This window comes from Apiospora kogelbergensis (assembly GCF_038363985.1).
Source record: "Apiospora kogelbergensis strain CBS 113332 chromosome Unknown utg000006l_segment0_segment0, whole genome shotgun sequence".
Taxonomy (NCBI): Eukaryota; Fungi; Ascomycota; class Sordariomycetes; order Amphisphaeriales; family Apiosporaceae; genus Apiospora; species Apiospora kogelbergensis.
Window position 1 is genome coordinate 2463763 of NW_027117423.1, and position 12017 is coordinate 2475779.

The window sequence follows — 12017 nt, forward strand, 5'->3', positions numbered from 1 at the left end:
TTGGATGTACCATACCTTTCTTCCATGAGGCGCGTGTAGCCAGATATGAATCATCAGACTCCCTCACTTTCTATGATTGGATTCCGAAAGCACCAAACCAAGGTTACAGGGACATGGGAGAACGTACAAAACGAAGGCAAAATGAACTAACGAAAACCACCGAGGACTAAAAGATCATCTTGTTATAAAACAAAGGTATAAGGATAGCCCTGCCTATGCCTTGAGTGCCTTCCTGGCAGCCATGACACCACGTAACCGCACGCTCTGCTCATAGAGAACATCCTTGAAAGCGAAGAGGAAAGCGGCGGTCAGGACGCTCTGTGTGACCTTGGGCGCGATACCCTTGTAGAGACCCTTGTAGCCCTCCTCCTTGATGACGCGTCTGATGGCCTCGGTCATGCCCTCGCGCTTCTCGCCATGGGCGGCGACGTGCATCTGGCTCTTGACGGTGATGTAGGGATAAGTGATGGAGGTAGCGAAGAGCTTGCCGAGGGCGCCGAGCAGGAAGGCGACTCCGGCGGTGATGTTGGCCTTGCGCCGGCGCTCGTAGGCGTTCTTCATCTGCTCGAACAGGGTATACTGGAGGATGGGGTTGATTACGAGGACGAGGGCCGGAACGACGCCGCGGAACAGAGCCTGGGGCCCCTCCTCGCGCACCAGCGCCAGCAGGGTGCCGATGGTGGTCGGGCTCCGCTTGCGGGCGGCGCCGGGCTCGCCCGCGCCCTTGGCCTCGTCGAGGTGCTGCTTGCGCGTTGTCATGCGCGTGTTGACGACCCAGATGGGATTCGTGAGGATGACGGTCGCGGACCCGGCCAGCGCGCCCGCCATCATTGACTCGGCCGTCGTGAGCTTCTTGGACGCCCGCCCAGCCTTGACCGCCGCCGCCTCGAAGAAGGCCCGCGTCCACTCGTACCAGTAGTAGTACACGAAGTTGGTCACGCTGATGCCGAACACGGCGCTGTCGAGGCCGGCATACAGGCCCGACACGCCCTCGCGCGCGACCAGGTGCCGCACGGCGGCTAGGAAGGACGTCTCGGCTCGGGAGGACTCGACTTGGGCTCGCGTGGAGAGGGTGACGAGAGGATATCTGTTTTGTTTCCGCCGCAGGTTAGCAACAGCTTCGCAGTCATTTGGTACGGTGCTTACGTCAGGATCATGGCCAGGACACCGCCGCCAGCACCGGCGAGGGCATGCGCGACATTGTCATTCTGCGGGAGCACGGGCTTGGAGGCCGTGGGCGCCATTTCGTTGGATTAGGTAGGCGTGCAGGCTTTCCAGCGCGCTGCGATAGTATATTCGATGTGGTAATCAGGATGGCAGTTTACAATGCGATGGTGATGGTGGGACAATCGCGGATACCAGGCGTCTGTTGGGTAAACAACTAATGGAATCTTACCGCCAGATGACAGCTTCAACTATAAGGTGTAAACCTGCAGCACAATACTATCGGTTTCAAGTAATTACTCGTTCGGGTCGGGTAGGAAAGAGTAGCTCGTTGCGAGAGTCTCCTAATTGAAGCCGAGGTCCGGCATGAGGCATGAGGCATGAGGTCACTGGGGCAGACCGACGCTTATTCCTTATTTTTAGGGGCTCGGGGGAAGAATGCACTGGAGGGCGCTGCGAGATTAGGACCCTGTCCCCCGCATTTTCAATCTTAACCCGCATTGCGGCCCTGCCAGAACTGCCCGACCGCCCCTTAGAAGAGGAAGCGTTTCATGCCCGTGGAGCTGCTTTCACATGTCGGTTCTGCGCGAGATCTCTCCCCTTCCGGACGGTTATCTACACGTACACCTGCATCAAGTACGGTCAATGGAGGGTAGTTATGTAATCCCCTAGCCCCTTTGGCATTCGATATCGCTACATTTCGCAGATTGCAGAGCAGTTCGTCGTACCCAGTCCGTCCGTTCCTTACATGCTGTCATCGCACACACTGGTCACCTCCCTCGGAGCGGCCCGCGCTTGCGGTACTTCTGCTTCTCGACACGACAATTGGAATGTAGCCACTGTGGTTGGTTTCTTTTCACGGGGGGGCTCGCCATCGACTTGAGAAAACGCAGGCACGCTGACGTTACGGCCATCTCCCTTCCACCATCATTTCTATATCTCGTATACGGTGTATGACAAAACCAAGGCACAAGTAAGGGATGGGCCAGGACAGATCAAATAGCTCTCTGCCAATTCCAAGCAAACAGCCTCAGTAACCCGGTGGCCCTACTATGCCGACTGCCCTGTCGTACCGCGCCTCAGATGCACGCTATACCAGCTGACAAACAGGGCGCCACGACCACGTCGAAAAGGGTTCTGAAACAACAATCTATCGCGTTGCATTTGCCCCATGTTGGGGACTCACGTCAATTTACGCTGGAACATCTCCTTACTTGGTTTACTTGGTCTGCCTGTGTGTTTTGCTCACTAGAGTCAAGTCACGTGCGGCGGGCAAGGTAAAAATAGAAACTACAACGTCGCCTAAACGGGAGTGGCTGGGGTTCCATGTCCAGTCCCCAAAATAGAAAACGGCTCCTTCACCATCGCCGACCCCCAATCAACGATGAACGGGTGCCCATGCCGTGCCATGCCATAGCCACAACCACTCCATACCTTCTCCAAGTTGCAGGATACATTATACAGTTGACAGTCTCTCGACATCTTCGTTCATCTCATTGTCGTCTTTGCCTTCTGCTTGTCTTGTTCTCTCTTTCTGGCCTACCTGCCTGCCTGCCTGCCTACCCTCCTTGAATCAAAACAACCCGTGTTAGCTTACTCAGTTGCTCACCAAGCTGCGTCGGTCATAGGACATGTCACATACAGCGTCGACGGCCAGCATGACATGACATTGGATTGTTACCAATATGCAATGAATACTCGGCTTTGCCTTGATTCTTCTTCTATTCCGAGGTGTTCTGTATGCCAGCTGTGCGTCTCATTTGCGGCGCAACACGAACCTTGAGCTCCTGGGTTATGCACATCGCATGAGCCATCGGATTGACACCTCTAGCCATCCGCCGCCTCAACGACATTAAGGGCCCTCGATTCCGTATAAGTCAAGGGATTCCTCCCCGATGGCTGTCACAATGAATACAAGTCATCCGGCAACACCCTCAACCATCACTATTGTGTCACCTAGGCCCGTAGGGACGAGGCCTGCCCTACCAGACAAACGAGTGACAGAAACGACCATAGAAGACGCCTATGTCAACTTCATTCTCCACTGTAATCCGGCGGTTCCCTTGGAGACGGACACAGGGGCTTTGAGGGAGTCATTTCGGGCTCCGCCCAAGAGTGACGGCAAGACATTCAGCACCTTCACTCTGTATGAGCTCATCAGCCAGCTCGAGACCAAAGAGCTCAAGACCTGGGCTGAGTTGGCCTTGAGGCTAGGCGTGTCACCGCCTGATCAAGATAAGAAACAGAGCTCACAAAAGATACAGCAGTATGCTGTGAGACTCAAGGTAAGCAATCCATTATTATCGCAATGATCAGTAAACCGGAAGCTCACCAGCATAGCGTTGGATGCACTCAATGCACCTAGACGCGTTCTTCGATTACTTGATAGGTCGTAGTGAACACGTCTACTGGACTCAGATTCCCACGGACCCAGACCCGATCTGCGAAGGAGGTCGAGATGGCGTCGCAGCCGAAGACGACATGGCTTTGCGTGCCTTGTTACCTCAGATCCGCCCTCGGCGTGGCAGAAGAAAACCCGAAGACGACTTGAACAAGTCCCCATCTCAGAGGCCCAGGCTATCTCCTCCACTAAGTGGCGAGTCTAGGGCTCCCGAACCGTGGACTGCCCATCCTGATGGAAGCCGGACCTTTATGTTCCCGCCGTCCGACCAGCTGAGATCCAGCATATTGCCGGGGCCCAACTCGACCTGGAACAATGATATGTCCCAAACGCCGCTCAGCGCTTATCCGCAATCTGCCATGACTCCAGTAAATGGCAAATTCTGGGCAGATGAGCCTCGTTCGGCGCTTACACCTTCAAAGGCGAAGTTGCTCAGCAGGCGGCACGGCGCTAAGGTAGTTTCGTCTGCCTGGAGGAGCGGCGGTGCGGGCACGGGCGGTAAAACGCGTGGAAGACCGCCCATCAATCGTGTCAGTGAAGGCACGCCTCCAGCCTCTGCAGATCCAAATCGATCATCTCAGGGGCTGATGGTGGACAATGGCATCCCCGAGTCAGCTCAATCTGCCATAACTCCGACTATCGTATTCCCGCCGCAACAAGCCCCTACTTCGGCACCGGCCCCTACCTCGATACCATGGGACTCGATACCGCCTCAAGCATCACGCAATGCTCGCCCCGGTCGGTTATCTCTCCAAGTACCGGAGCGGGTCGGAGGTTCCGTCCGCCTGGCCACGCCTCCGCCTCCAGCATTTGACGATAATCACCACCATAACAACGGGGACAGCACATTGCGAACACCCGAGGGAGAGACAATATGGCCCACCTGGGGTGTCCCAGCGCGGCCAGAGGGCGTTCCCGCCGTCCCTAGTGCGAATCCGCACGCGGTCAAGAAGCCACCAATTGTGTATGAGTATCCTGGCGGGGATAGGGAGAACATTGCAATAGTAGAGAGTTGGTTCGTGTCTGATCTCATCATCGCCGACTGGTATGATGCAAATGACAATAAAATCGCTGCTTGTAGCGTGGATGAGGCCCTGGCCTTGGCAAAACATATTATCGACGGTCTGGCGAAGGAAGCACCTAGCGCTGAGGCATTCCTACTTAGCATGTCGGCAATGATGGGTGGCTGCCTGTTGCGATCGAAATCGCGCCCGTTCATCAAGCGGCTTGAGACCGGGCCTGAGCATAACCGATATTTATTGCGATGGTATATTCGATATGGTGAGCTGGTTAGCGAATATACAATGAACAAAACTCTGCCACACGACTCCTGGCAGAAGGAGAAACAAAACGACAAGAAGAACTCGGGCCAGGCGAGTACTGCGGTGGCAGAGGAAGACACAGCGGAGTTCTGGAAAAATAAGTACCAAGAGCTGCTGCATCAGCAAAGAGCGCATATAGACCAGATGACAGATTTACGTGTCCAGGTGTTGGAAGCGCTGAACAAAGGGAGCGCAGCCTGATTGCAGGACTGCCACCAAGCCAGGGGCTTTGAAAGGGGGTGGTGAGTTGACGAGTTGGCGAGTCTTTGGTTGCGGCCATGACTTTGGTTTTTTTTGGGGGGTTTTTTTTTTTTTGATACCATGAGCAATGTATGCTATATGATACCCTATATTTTTACTCTATGGGCTATCTAAGGCCCTTCTTTGTTTTGTCTCTTATTTTCTTTAGCTTCAAATTCTGTGAGCCGGCGCAATAGGGAGAGTCGATAGAAGCATTGACAGATGGCAGTAATGGGTTGTGTAACAAATACCCGTCAGCTTATATTGTGATATACCTGCATACGTACGTGACATGTGGGGGTACGCAGTTAAGAGCCAGATTGTACAAGATCTGGGTCTAGCTATACAGTAGTGCTGCAGAACCCTTGTTACAGGTAAAAGTATGTCAAACTATAACTAGGTTGTATGCAGGTCTTGTGGAATCCAGATTGACAGTCGCCCAAATAATGCGAACAAACGGGTGCAGAGCGTGCCAGGGTTTCTGCAAGGACAACCGCCGGCCACGCCGTCTGCAAAGTGCGATGCCACTGTAGCAGTGTATGCATATGCAGAGTTACCTTCGGCCTTCGTGGCTTACTGAGGGGATGTTAACGTACAACTCCGTCTTTCTCACCATGTCCTCCCGATAGAATGGGTCGAGGTGAAGAAGAGACGACGGAACCTTGTACATACAGTAGTACTCCAGACTCCAGACGTAGCCCAGGCCGTCGCCTATCATTGCCCGTTGGGCTGTCGGGAGTTTGAATAAGAATCAAATAAGCCTTGCTAGCTTCTTGGTGCGCGTCTTAAAGGAAGCTTGTCTGCTTGTTGCAGCCCAAATCGACGTCAGTCAACGGCATGTAGCAGCCATTGAAACTGAAGTTCGTTCCCTTCCCACTTCCCTCCCTCAGCCCAATCTTCCATACACACTAGGAGTCGGTGGCGTCTGCATCGGCTGAGCCGAGCATCAGCAATGCTCACAGTACGAGATGGTGCCATCCATCATCGATAGCTACCACCCTTGGTGACCCCTTCTCCGCACTTCAACATATCATAGAAAACCACCCACATCGCAAAACCCCGCAGGATTTGGTTCGGCCAGATCAGCTCGGATGACCTCAACTTCTTGGCATATAATCATGTGCACTACACAGGATTCGGAGAGAACATTTGCCTGTCTACGGTCCTGGGACTAGGCTCAGTATTGTCTGATTGTGACGTGTAAGTACCTGCCTGCCTGCTTGCCTGCCAGCCAGCCTACCCCCCCAACTTACAGAAAAAGAAAACAAAAAGCGGCACCAGCAGTTGCTTTGTACCCAAGACATGATTGGTGCGCGGAATAGGCTACTTGACCCGCCTATGTAGGCTGCATGCTTGTAAGTAAGCCTTAGTCCTTACCTTCCATCCCAACTTGCTACGGGCAACGCCGTCGTTGTTGTCTCAAAACGGGAGCTCTCAGCTCTCTCTTATTACGTTTGCCCAATGACTTAGCCGTTGTACCATCGCTGGTGTACATGGCTATATGCCACTCATCCCGGCGAGGTTTGATACGAGCGCTCACCACCATGGGCGAATCCTCCCGTGGACGCACCCAGCACCCGTGTGTATAGGTGGCTGAACACTGCAGTCTCACAAATAAATGAAGATCACATTCGTCCAATCGGCTAGGTTGAATCGGCTGTGGTGAGGTACGGCCTGGTGATTATTGAGTTTGCTCGGTCCCAAGCTGTTGGCCAAACCTCGAACGGGTGTAGGCAATACCAGCTCCCAGGATTGGTAGAATGGCTAATGACAAGCCAAGAATGCCTCGGGATCACTCCATACATGGTCATCAATGAAGGCACATCCCTAGCTCCAGTTCGGGCAGATAGGGTACTGGCGAGTTGCATAAAATGGTGATACCAAACACGGCCATAATCCCACTCGACCCTGGCCCGCCATCCTCCCCTCAAGCCATGCTCCTCGGCTGCTAGCAGGACGCACCTCAGGTACAAGAGCTCGAGTGCTCCCCGCATAATCCAGACGCGCGTCCTTGAATTGGGGTTTTCTTTTTCTCTCATGGTATCTGGTCGGGCGTGTTGACCCCGAGTTTTGGCGAAGTTCCAATAATTGCCAATTTCACTACACTCAGCAGCAGGCTTCTTCCACAGCATCTGGCGAAGCTGGCCAATTTCACAATCGGTGGACTTGGCCCTTCTTCCTGGAAACTTCTGCCCTCCAGCAGAAAGAAGCTTCACATCTACGCAAAGATGGCCGATATCCAACCTGCTCCGGCGTAAGTACAACCCTGCCACCTAGGCAAACCACCACACTCACATGCCTCGCAGCTCGTCGCCGTCAGCTCCTCCAAACTACGATGCTGCCGCCCAGTCAGAAAAGGGACGTCGAAGCTCGGTCGCGGTGGCCGACATCAACAAGAACATCAATGCCAAGTAGGGCGCCCCCCTCCTTTTACCCCCTTTCCGGCGTTCACTTTGGTACAAGGCCAGAATGATCGAGCATCTTCAACGTCGTGGCTGATACAACGAACCAGGATCTCGAACCCTCTCGTCGGTATCCCTCGAGCAGAGCTCTTGGCCAACGTCACCCAGCTTGCAGAGGAGCAGGGCTTGACAGAGCATCTCCATGTTCTTCGGCAGGGGGCTCTCGTCGCCCAAAACCCGCAGAACTTCGAAGCCATTGTGGGTGAATACGCCCTGGACCAGGCGCAGAAGGATGCTCTGCATATGGAAGTTTCCCACAAGTGGCGCGTGCCCAAGCTGCTCTACCTCACCATCATCACTTGCTCTATCGGTGCTGCCGTTCAGGGGTGGGATCAAGAAGGCAGCAACGGCGCGAACCTGAGTTTTCCTCAAGAGTTCGGCATCTACGGGAAAGATGACCGCTCTGTCTTCTTGGTTGGGCTTATCAACTCGGCCCCCTATATTGGCTCTGCTTTTTATCGGCTGCTGGATATCAGACCCATTGAACAACTACTTGGGTCGCAAATGTGAGTTGTTCTTGATCAGTCAGCATACTACCGATACTTACATTACTGACACTCTTCAGGGACCATCTTCTTGTCTGCAATTGTTTGCTTGATTACGCCAATCGGCGGTGCACTCACTCAGAACTGGGAGCAGCTTCTAGTCACGAGGCTTCTCCTGGGCATTGGCATGGGATTCAAGGCCTCAACAGTTCCCATTTTCGCCGCCGAGAACAGCCCAGCTGCTATCCGAGGAGCCCTTGTCATGTGCTGGCAAATGTGGACTGCTTTCGGTATCTTCCTGGGAGTTTGCGCCAATCTTGTAGTTGGCAGAGTCCCGAACATCGCGTGGAGGTGTAAGTATCATTCGTCTCGGGCATTCTACTTGTCGCTCACATCGCAATGTAGTACAAATCGGATCCGCCTTCATCCCGGCCATCCCGCTGTGTCTCCTGATCCCGTTTTGCCCCGAGTCGCCGCGTTGGTTCATGAAGAAGAACAGGTACAAGGACGCATATAGATCTCTGACCAGGCTGAGGAACAACCCTATTCAGGCAGCTCGCGATCTGAACGCCATTCACGCGCAGCTACTGGTAGAGCGCGAGGCCATTCACGGCTCGACCTACATCTCTCGCTTCATTGAGTTGTTCACCATCCCCCGCGTGCGACGTGCGACCCTGGCCTCCTTCGTCGTCATGATCGCCCAGCAGATGTGTGGCATTAACATTATCGCGTTCTACTCGTCCACAGTCTTCGTAGAGGCTGGGACCGACGACTTCACGGCCCTGCTTGCTTCCTTCGGCTTCGGTCTCGTTAACTTTGTCTTCGCCTGGCCCGCCATCTGGACCATCGACACCTTTGGTCGTCGGTCGTTGCTGCTGTTCACCTTCCCGAATATGGCATGGTCGCTACTCGCCGCTGGTCTCTGTAGTCTTATTCCAGGCCAAGGGGGTGCGCACCTTGGGCTTGTCGCCTTGTTCATCTACATCTTCGCCGCTTTCTATTCCCCTGGCGAGGGCCCAGTCCCTTTCACATACAGTGCCGAGGTCTTCCCCTTGTCGCACAGAGAAGTTGGCATGGCGTGGGCCGTTGCTACTTGTCTCTTCTGGGCGGCTGTCTTGTCCATAACTTTCCCGAAGATTCTCGCTTCGTTAGGCGTTGTTGTAAGTACCAAATGCTTTATCTCAGTCTCACCAAGACCCTGCCTCGCGTAGTCTGTTTCTCTGAAGTGATGATGTTACTAATGCGTTTTGTGTGCCTCAGGGCGCCTTTTGTCTGTATGCGGGCTTCAATATAGTGGCCTTCGTCATGATCTTCCTCTGGCTGCCCGAGACGAAGCAGCGCACGCTCGAGGAGCTCGATTACGTATTCGCCGTGCCGACCAAGACCTTCATCCACTACAACACGACCAAGTGGATTCCCTGGTACATGAGGCGCTGGGTCCTGTTCCAGAAGGATGCCAAGCTGGAGCCGCTCTACCACTTTGAGCGCCCAACTCAGGGCTCAGACCTGTCAGACACCAAACTCATTACTTCCGAACACACCGAGTCGGCAGCGGCGGATAACAACAAGAACGTTTCAACACATATCGAAGGTGGTGAGAAGGCCGCCGCTACAGGTGTCGGTATTTAGCAAGCTACCCTTTCAACTCTTTTCCTCATCGACCAAGCACTTTTACTGTGTCGTCTTGTCGTTCCATGACCAATGGGAAAGGAGAAGTAGAAAATATAGTCTGATAATTGTCGACTCTGGATAGAGTTAAATCATGGATCTTGGCCTTTTGCGAGCCACTTGCAGCTAGCAATCATACTTCGTGGGAGCTTGAGAAACTCCAGGGATTACTGATTCTTCTTGTCATTTTTATACCATTCGTTTGTTTTCTGTAATACCCCGTCTTTGTATTTCTGCAGGGTACCTCTATCGAGTCCCGTCTCTGCTTAATAGTATACTTCCCTCCTTTCAAGTGCGAGTTTTGCCCCCTATTTTGGTTTCATAGGACATGTCAAGGGTTGTAGTCTACATAACCAATAATCCCTAGATGCTGTGAGTTACGGCTATGTACTCTAATTCTGAAAGGAATGCAAGCCTAAACAAAGTACACACCCTTAAAAGGGGGTAAACTAAGTCTCTACGGGAGGGCAGTAGATCTTACGTCGTCAGCCCTTGGGTGGTTCCGTTTAAGGAGCACATTCCACATACTTAACTATGGGAACTGACTAGCTGTTATTGTAGAAGGTATATCCGCTCGGCTAAATATAACCTTGAGGTTTCACGAACAGCTTCATGAAGATAATACACGACGCTTGGTCATCTCAAAAAAAACTAGGTTTAGATTAGTTGAAACGGTAGGCAGATGCATCAATATTAGAAAGTAGTAATATTTCTGGAAAAGAACATAGTCAAGTAACCAGTCAAATCGTTTGGAACAATAGCATTTTCACTTCCTTGGCATCACTGGAAAGGGGAGCCTTCGACCACAAGGATGCTGTTCTATTGCCGTCTTCACACACAAGAATCGAAATCGTAGCCAAACAAACGTCGGGGTTGCTTGAAAGTGCTCAATTCATACGCCATAGCAAATCCCTTACTTGCCAACTTCGCCAAACGACCCGAAATCACTGCCAAAACATGAATACAACCATTGTATATATGACAGGTCGCCTTTTTGCAATTCTGCTCTAGTACGCCGAAGTGAACTAACAGACAGTTGGTGATCGAGTATCAGACATCATCTTCATATCCACCTGGCGGGATGATCAGGGACACGTAATCAAGGTGGGTTTGCGGCAGCCTTTAAGCGGCGGCGGGCGTCTTGCCCTTATCGGCAGCGGCCTCCTCACCCTCCAGGGCGGGCATATCGTCGTCGTCTTCCTCCTCCTCCTCCTCCTCATCCTCCTCGCCCATAGGGGCAGCACCACCGCCGAGCTTGGAGAAGTCGATGCCTCCGAAGTCGCCACCACCGGCACCTATAAAGGGATATATGTCAGTACGGAAGTTCGCTAGGGTGATGCAGTTCACATATGTATACGCTCTGGTGCGCAGTAGCCAAGGATTTCACGTACCACCCATGCCAGGCATGCCTCCTGAAGAGAAATATATTAGTAAAGTTTCAAGAAGTGCGCAGTCAAGGCGCTGGAAGTGAGGCGTGCAGGCGGGAGATTACTTACCCATGCCACCGAAGTTGGAGAAATCCTCCTCGGGAGCCTCGTTCTGCTCGTCCTCGTCAACCCACTTGTCGAAGTCGGTCTTGAGGAACTGGAGCTTCTTAGCCTCCTTGAGCAGACGCGGCCAGTACTCCTCCTTGAGCTCCTTCTTGCGCAGCTTGATCTCGATATTGCGCGAGGTGTGGTTGATCTTGCTGTTCTCGACGTCGATCTCGCCGTAGAAGGCGAGCTCGAGGTGGTAGGTTGCCTTCTTGGTGTCGGAGAGACCCTGGAAGTTCAGGCTATCGGCCTTGAGGTCCAGCTTGAGGTTGTCCTTCTTCACATCGGGAACGACAATGGTGAGGTAGATGAAGTTCTTCTCGGGGTCCGAGTTGGACGAGCGCTGAGCCCAGAGGACTGTTCACCAGAGAAATCGAGTCAGCCAAGCAATAATCGGACGACCATGGCATAACATCGTGACAGTTGACAGCTATGAGTCAAGGTGCAGGGTATATGCGTGTGGTACAGGATAGCTGGGCCAGCACCTGGACAGCGCAGTGCGAAGAGGGAGAGAGGGTGGGGGTTGTGGGTGGCTTGGAGGCGAAATGGCTTACCTTCGGGAGTCAACATATCTTGAGACATCGTGACTAGGTAGGTTTGAGGAATAAGATATGGGGTATCGTGAAGTGGGAGTGGGAAAAGGCGGAGGAAGTCAGATTGGCGCAGAAGAAAGATGCGACTTTGGAGTAGGTAAGGTATGTAATGTAAGGTTGGGGAATGAAGCTTGACGCAAATGGTTCAAG

General features: G+C 53.1%; 4 protein-coding genes across 4 annotated transcripts; 2 read left to right on the forward strand and 2 right to left on the reverse strand.

Annotated features, from left to right (window-relative positions):
* Nucleotides 1-213: 213 nt before the first annotated feature.
* Nucleotides 214-1244, reverse strand: PG998_009635 (peroxisomal membrane protein pmp47b; the record flags this gene model as incomplete). Its single annotated transcript, XM_066876451.1, has 2 exons — nucleotides 214-1087; nucleotides 1147-1244. 2 exons carry the CDS (start codon nucleotides 1242-1244, stop codon nucleotides 214-216), a joined length of 972 nt encoding a protein of 323 aa, XP_066728607.1.
* Nucleotides 1245-3071: 1827 nt separating this feature from the next.
* Nucleotides 3072-5088, forward strand: PG998_009636 (ARS binding protein 2; the record flags this gene model as incomplete). The annotated part of the gene is made up of 2 exons (XM_066876452.1): nucleotides 3072-3449; nucleotides 3505-5088. The coding sequence occupies 2 exons, from the start codon at nucleotides 3072-3074 to the stop codon at nucleotides 5086-5088; spliced, it is 1962 nt and encodes a 653-aa protein (XP_066728608.1).
* A 2334-nt stretch (nucleotides 5089-7422) lies between these two features.
* PG998_009637 (uncharacterized protein) lies at nucleotides 7423-9703 on the forward strand (the record flags this gene model as incomplete). The annotated part of the gene is made up of 6 exons (XM_066876453.1): nucleotides 7423-7538; nucleotides 7640-8095; nucleotides 8155-8167; nucleotides 8217-8427; nucleotides 8480-9234; nucleotides 9335-9703. The coding sequence occupies 6 exons, from the start codon at nucleotides 7423-7425 to the stop codon at nucleotides 9701-9703; spliced, it is 1920 nt and encodes a 639-aa protein (XP_066728609.1).
* A 1161-nt stretch (nucleotides 9704-10864) lies between these two features.
* On the reverse strand, nucleotides 10865-11856 carry PG998_009638 (Protein wos2; the record flags this gene model as incomplete). The annotated part of the gene is made up of 4 exons (XM_066876454.1): nucleotides 10865-11037; nucleotides 11134-11154; nucleotides 11239-11631; nucleotides 11829-11856. The coding sequence occupies 4 exons, from the start codon at nucleotides 11854-11856 to the stop codon at nucleotides 10865-10867; spliced, it is 615 nt and encodes a 204-aa protein (XP_066728610.1).
* Between the last annotated feature and the right edge of the window lie 161 nt (nucleotides 11857-12017).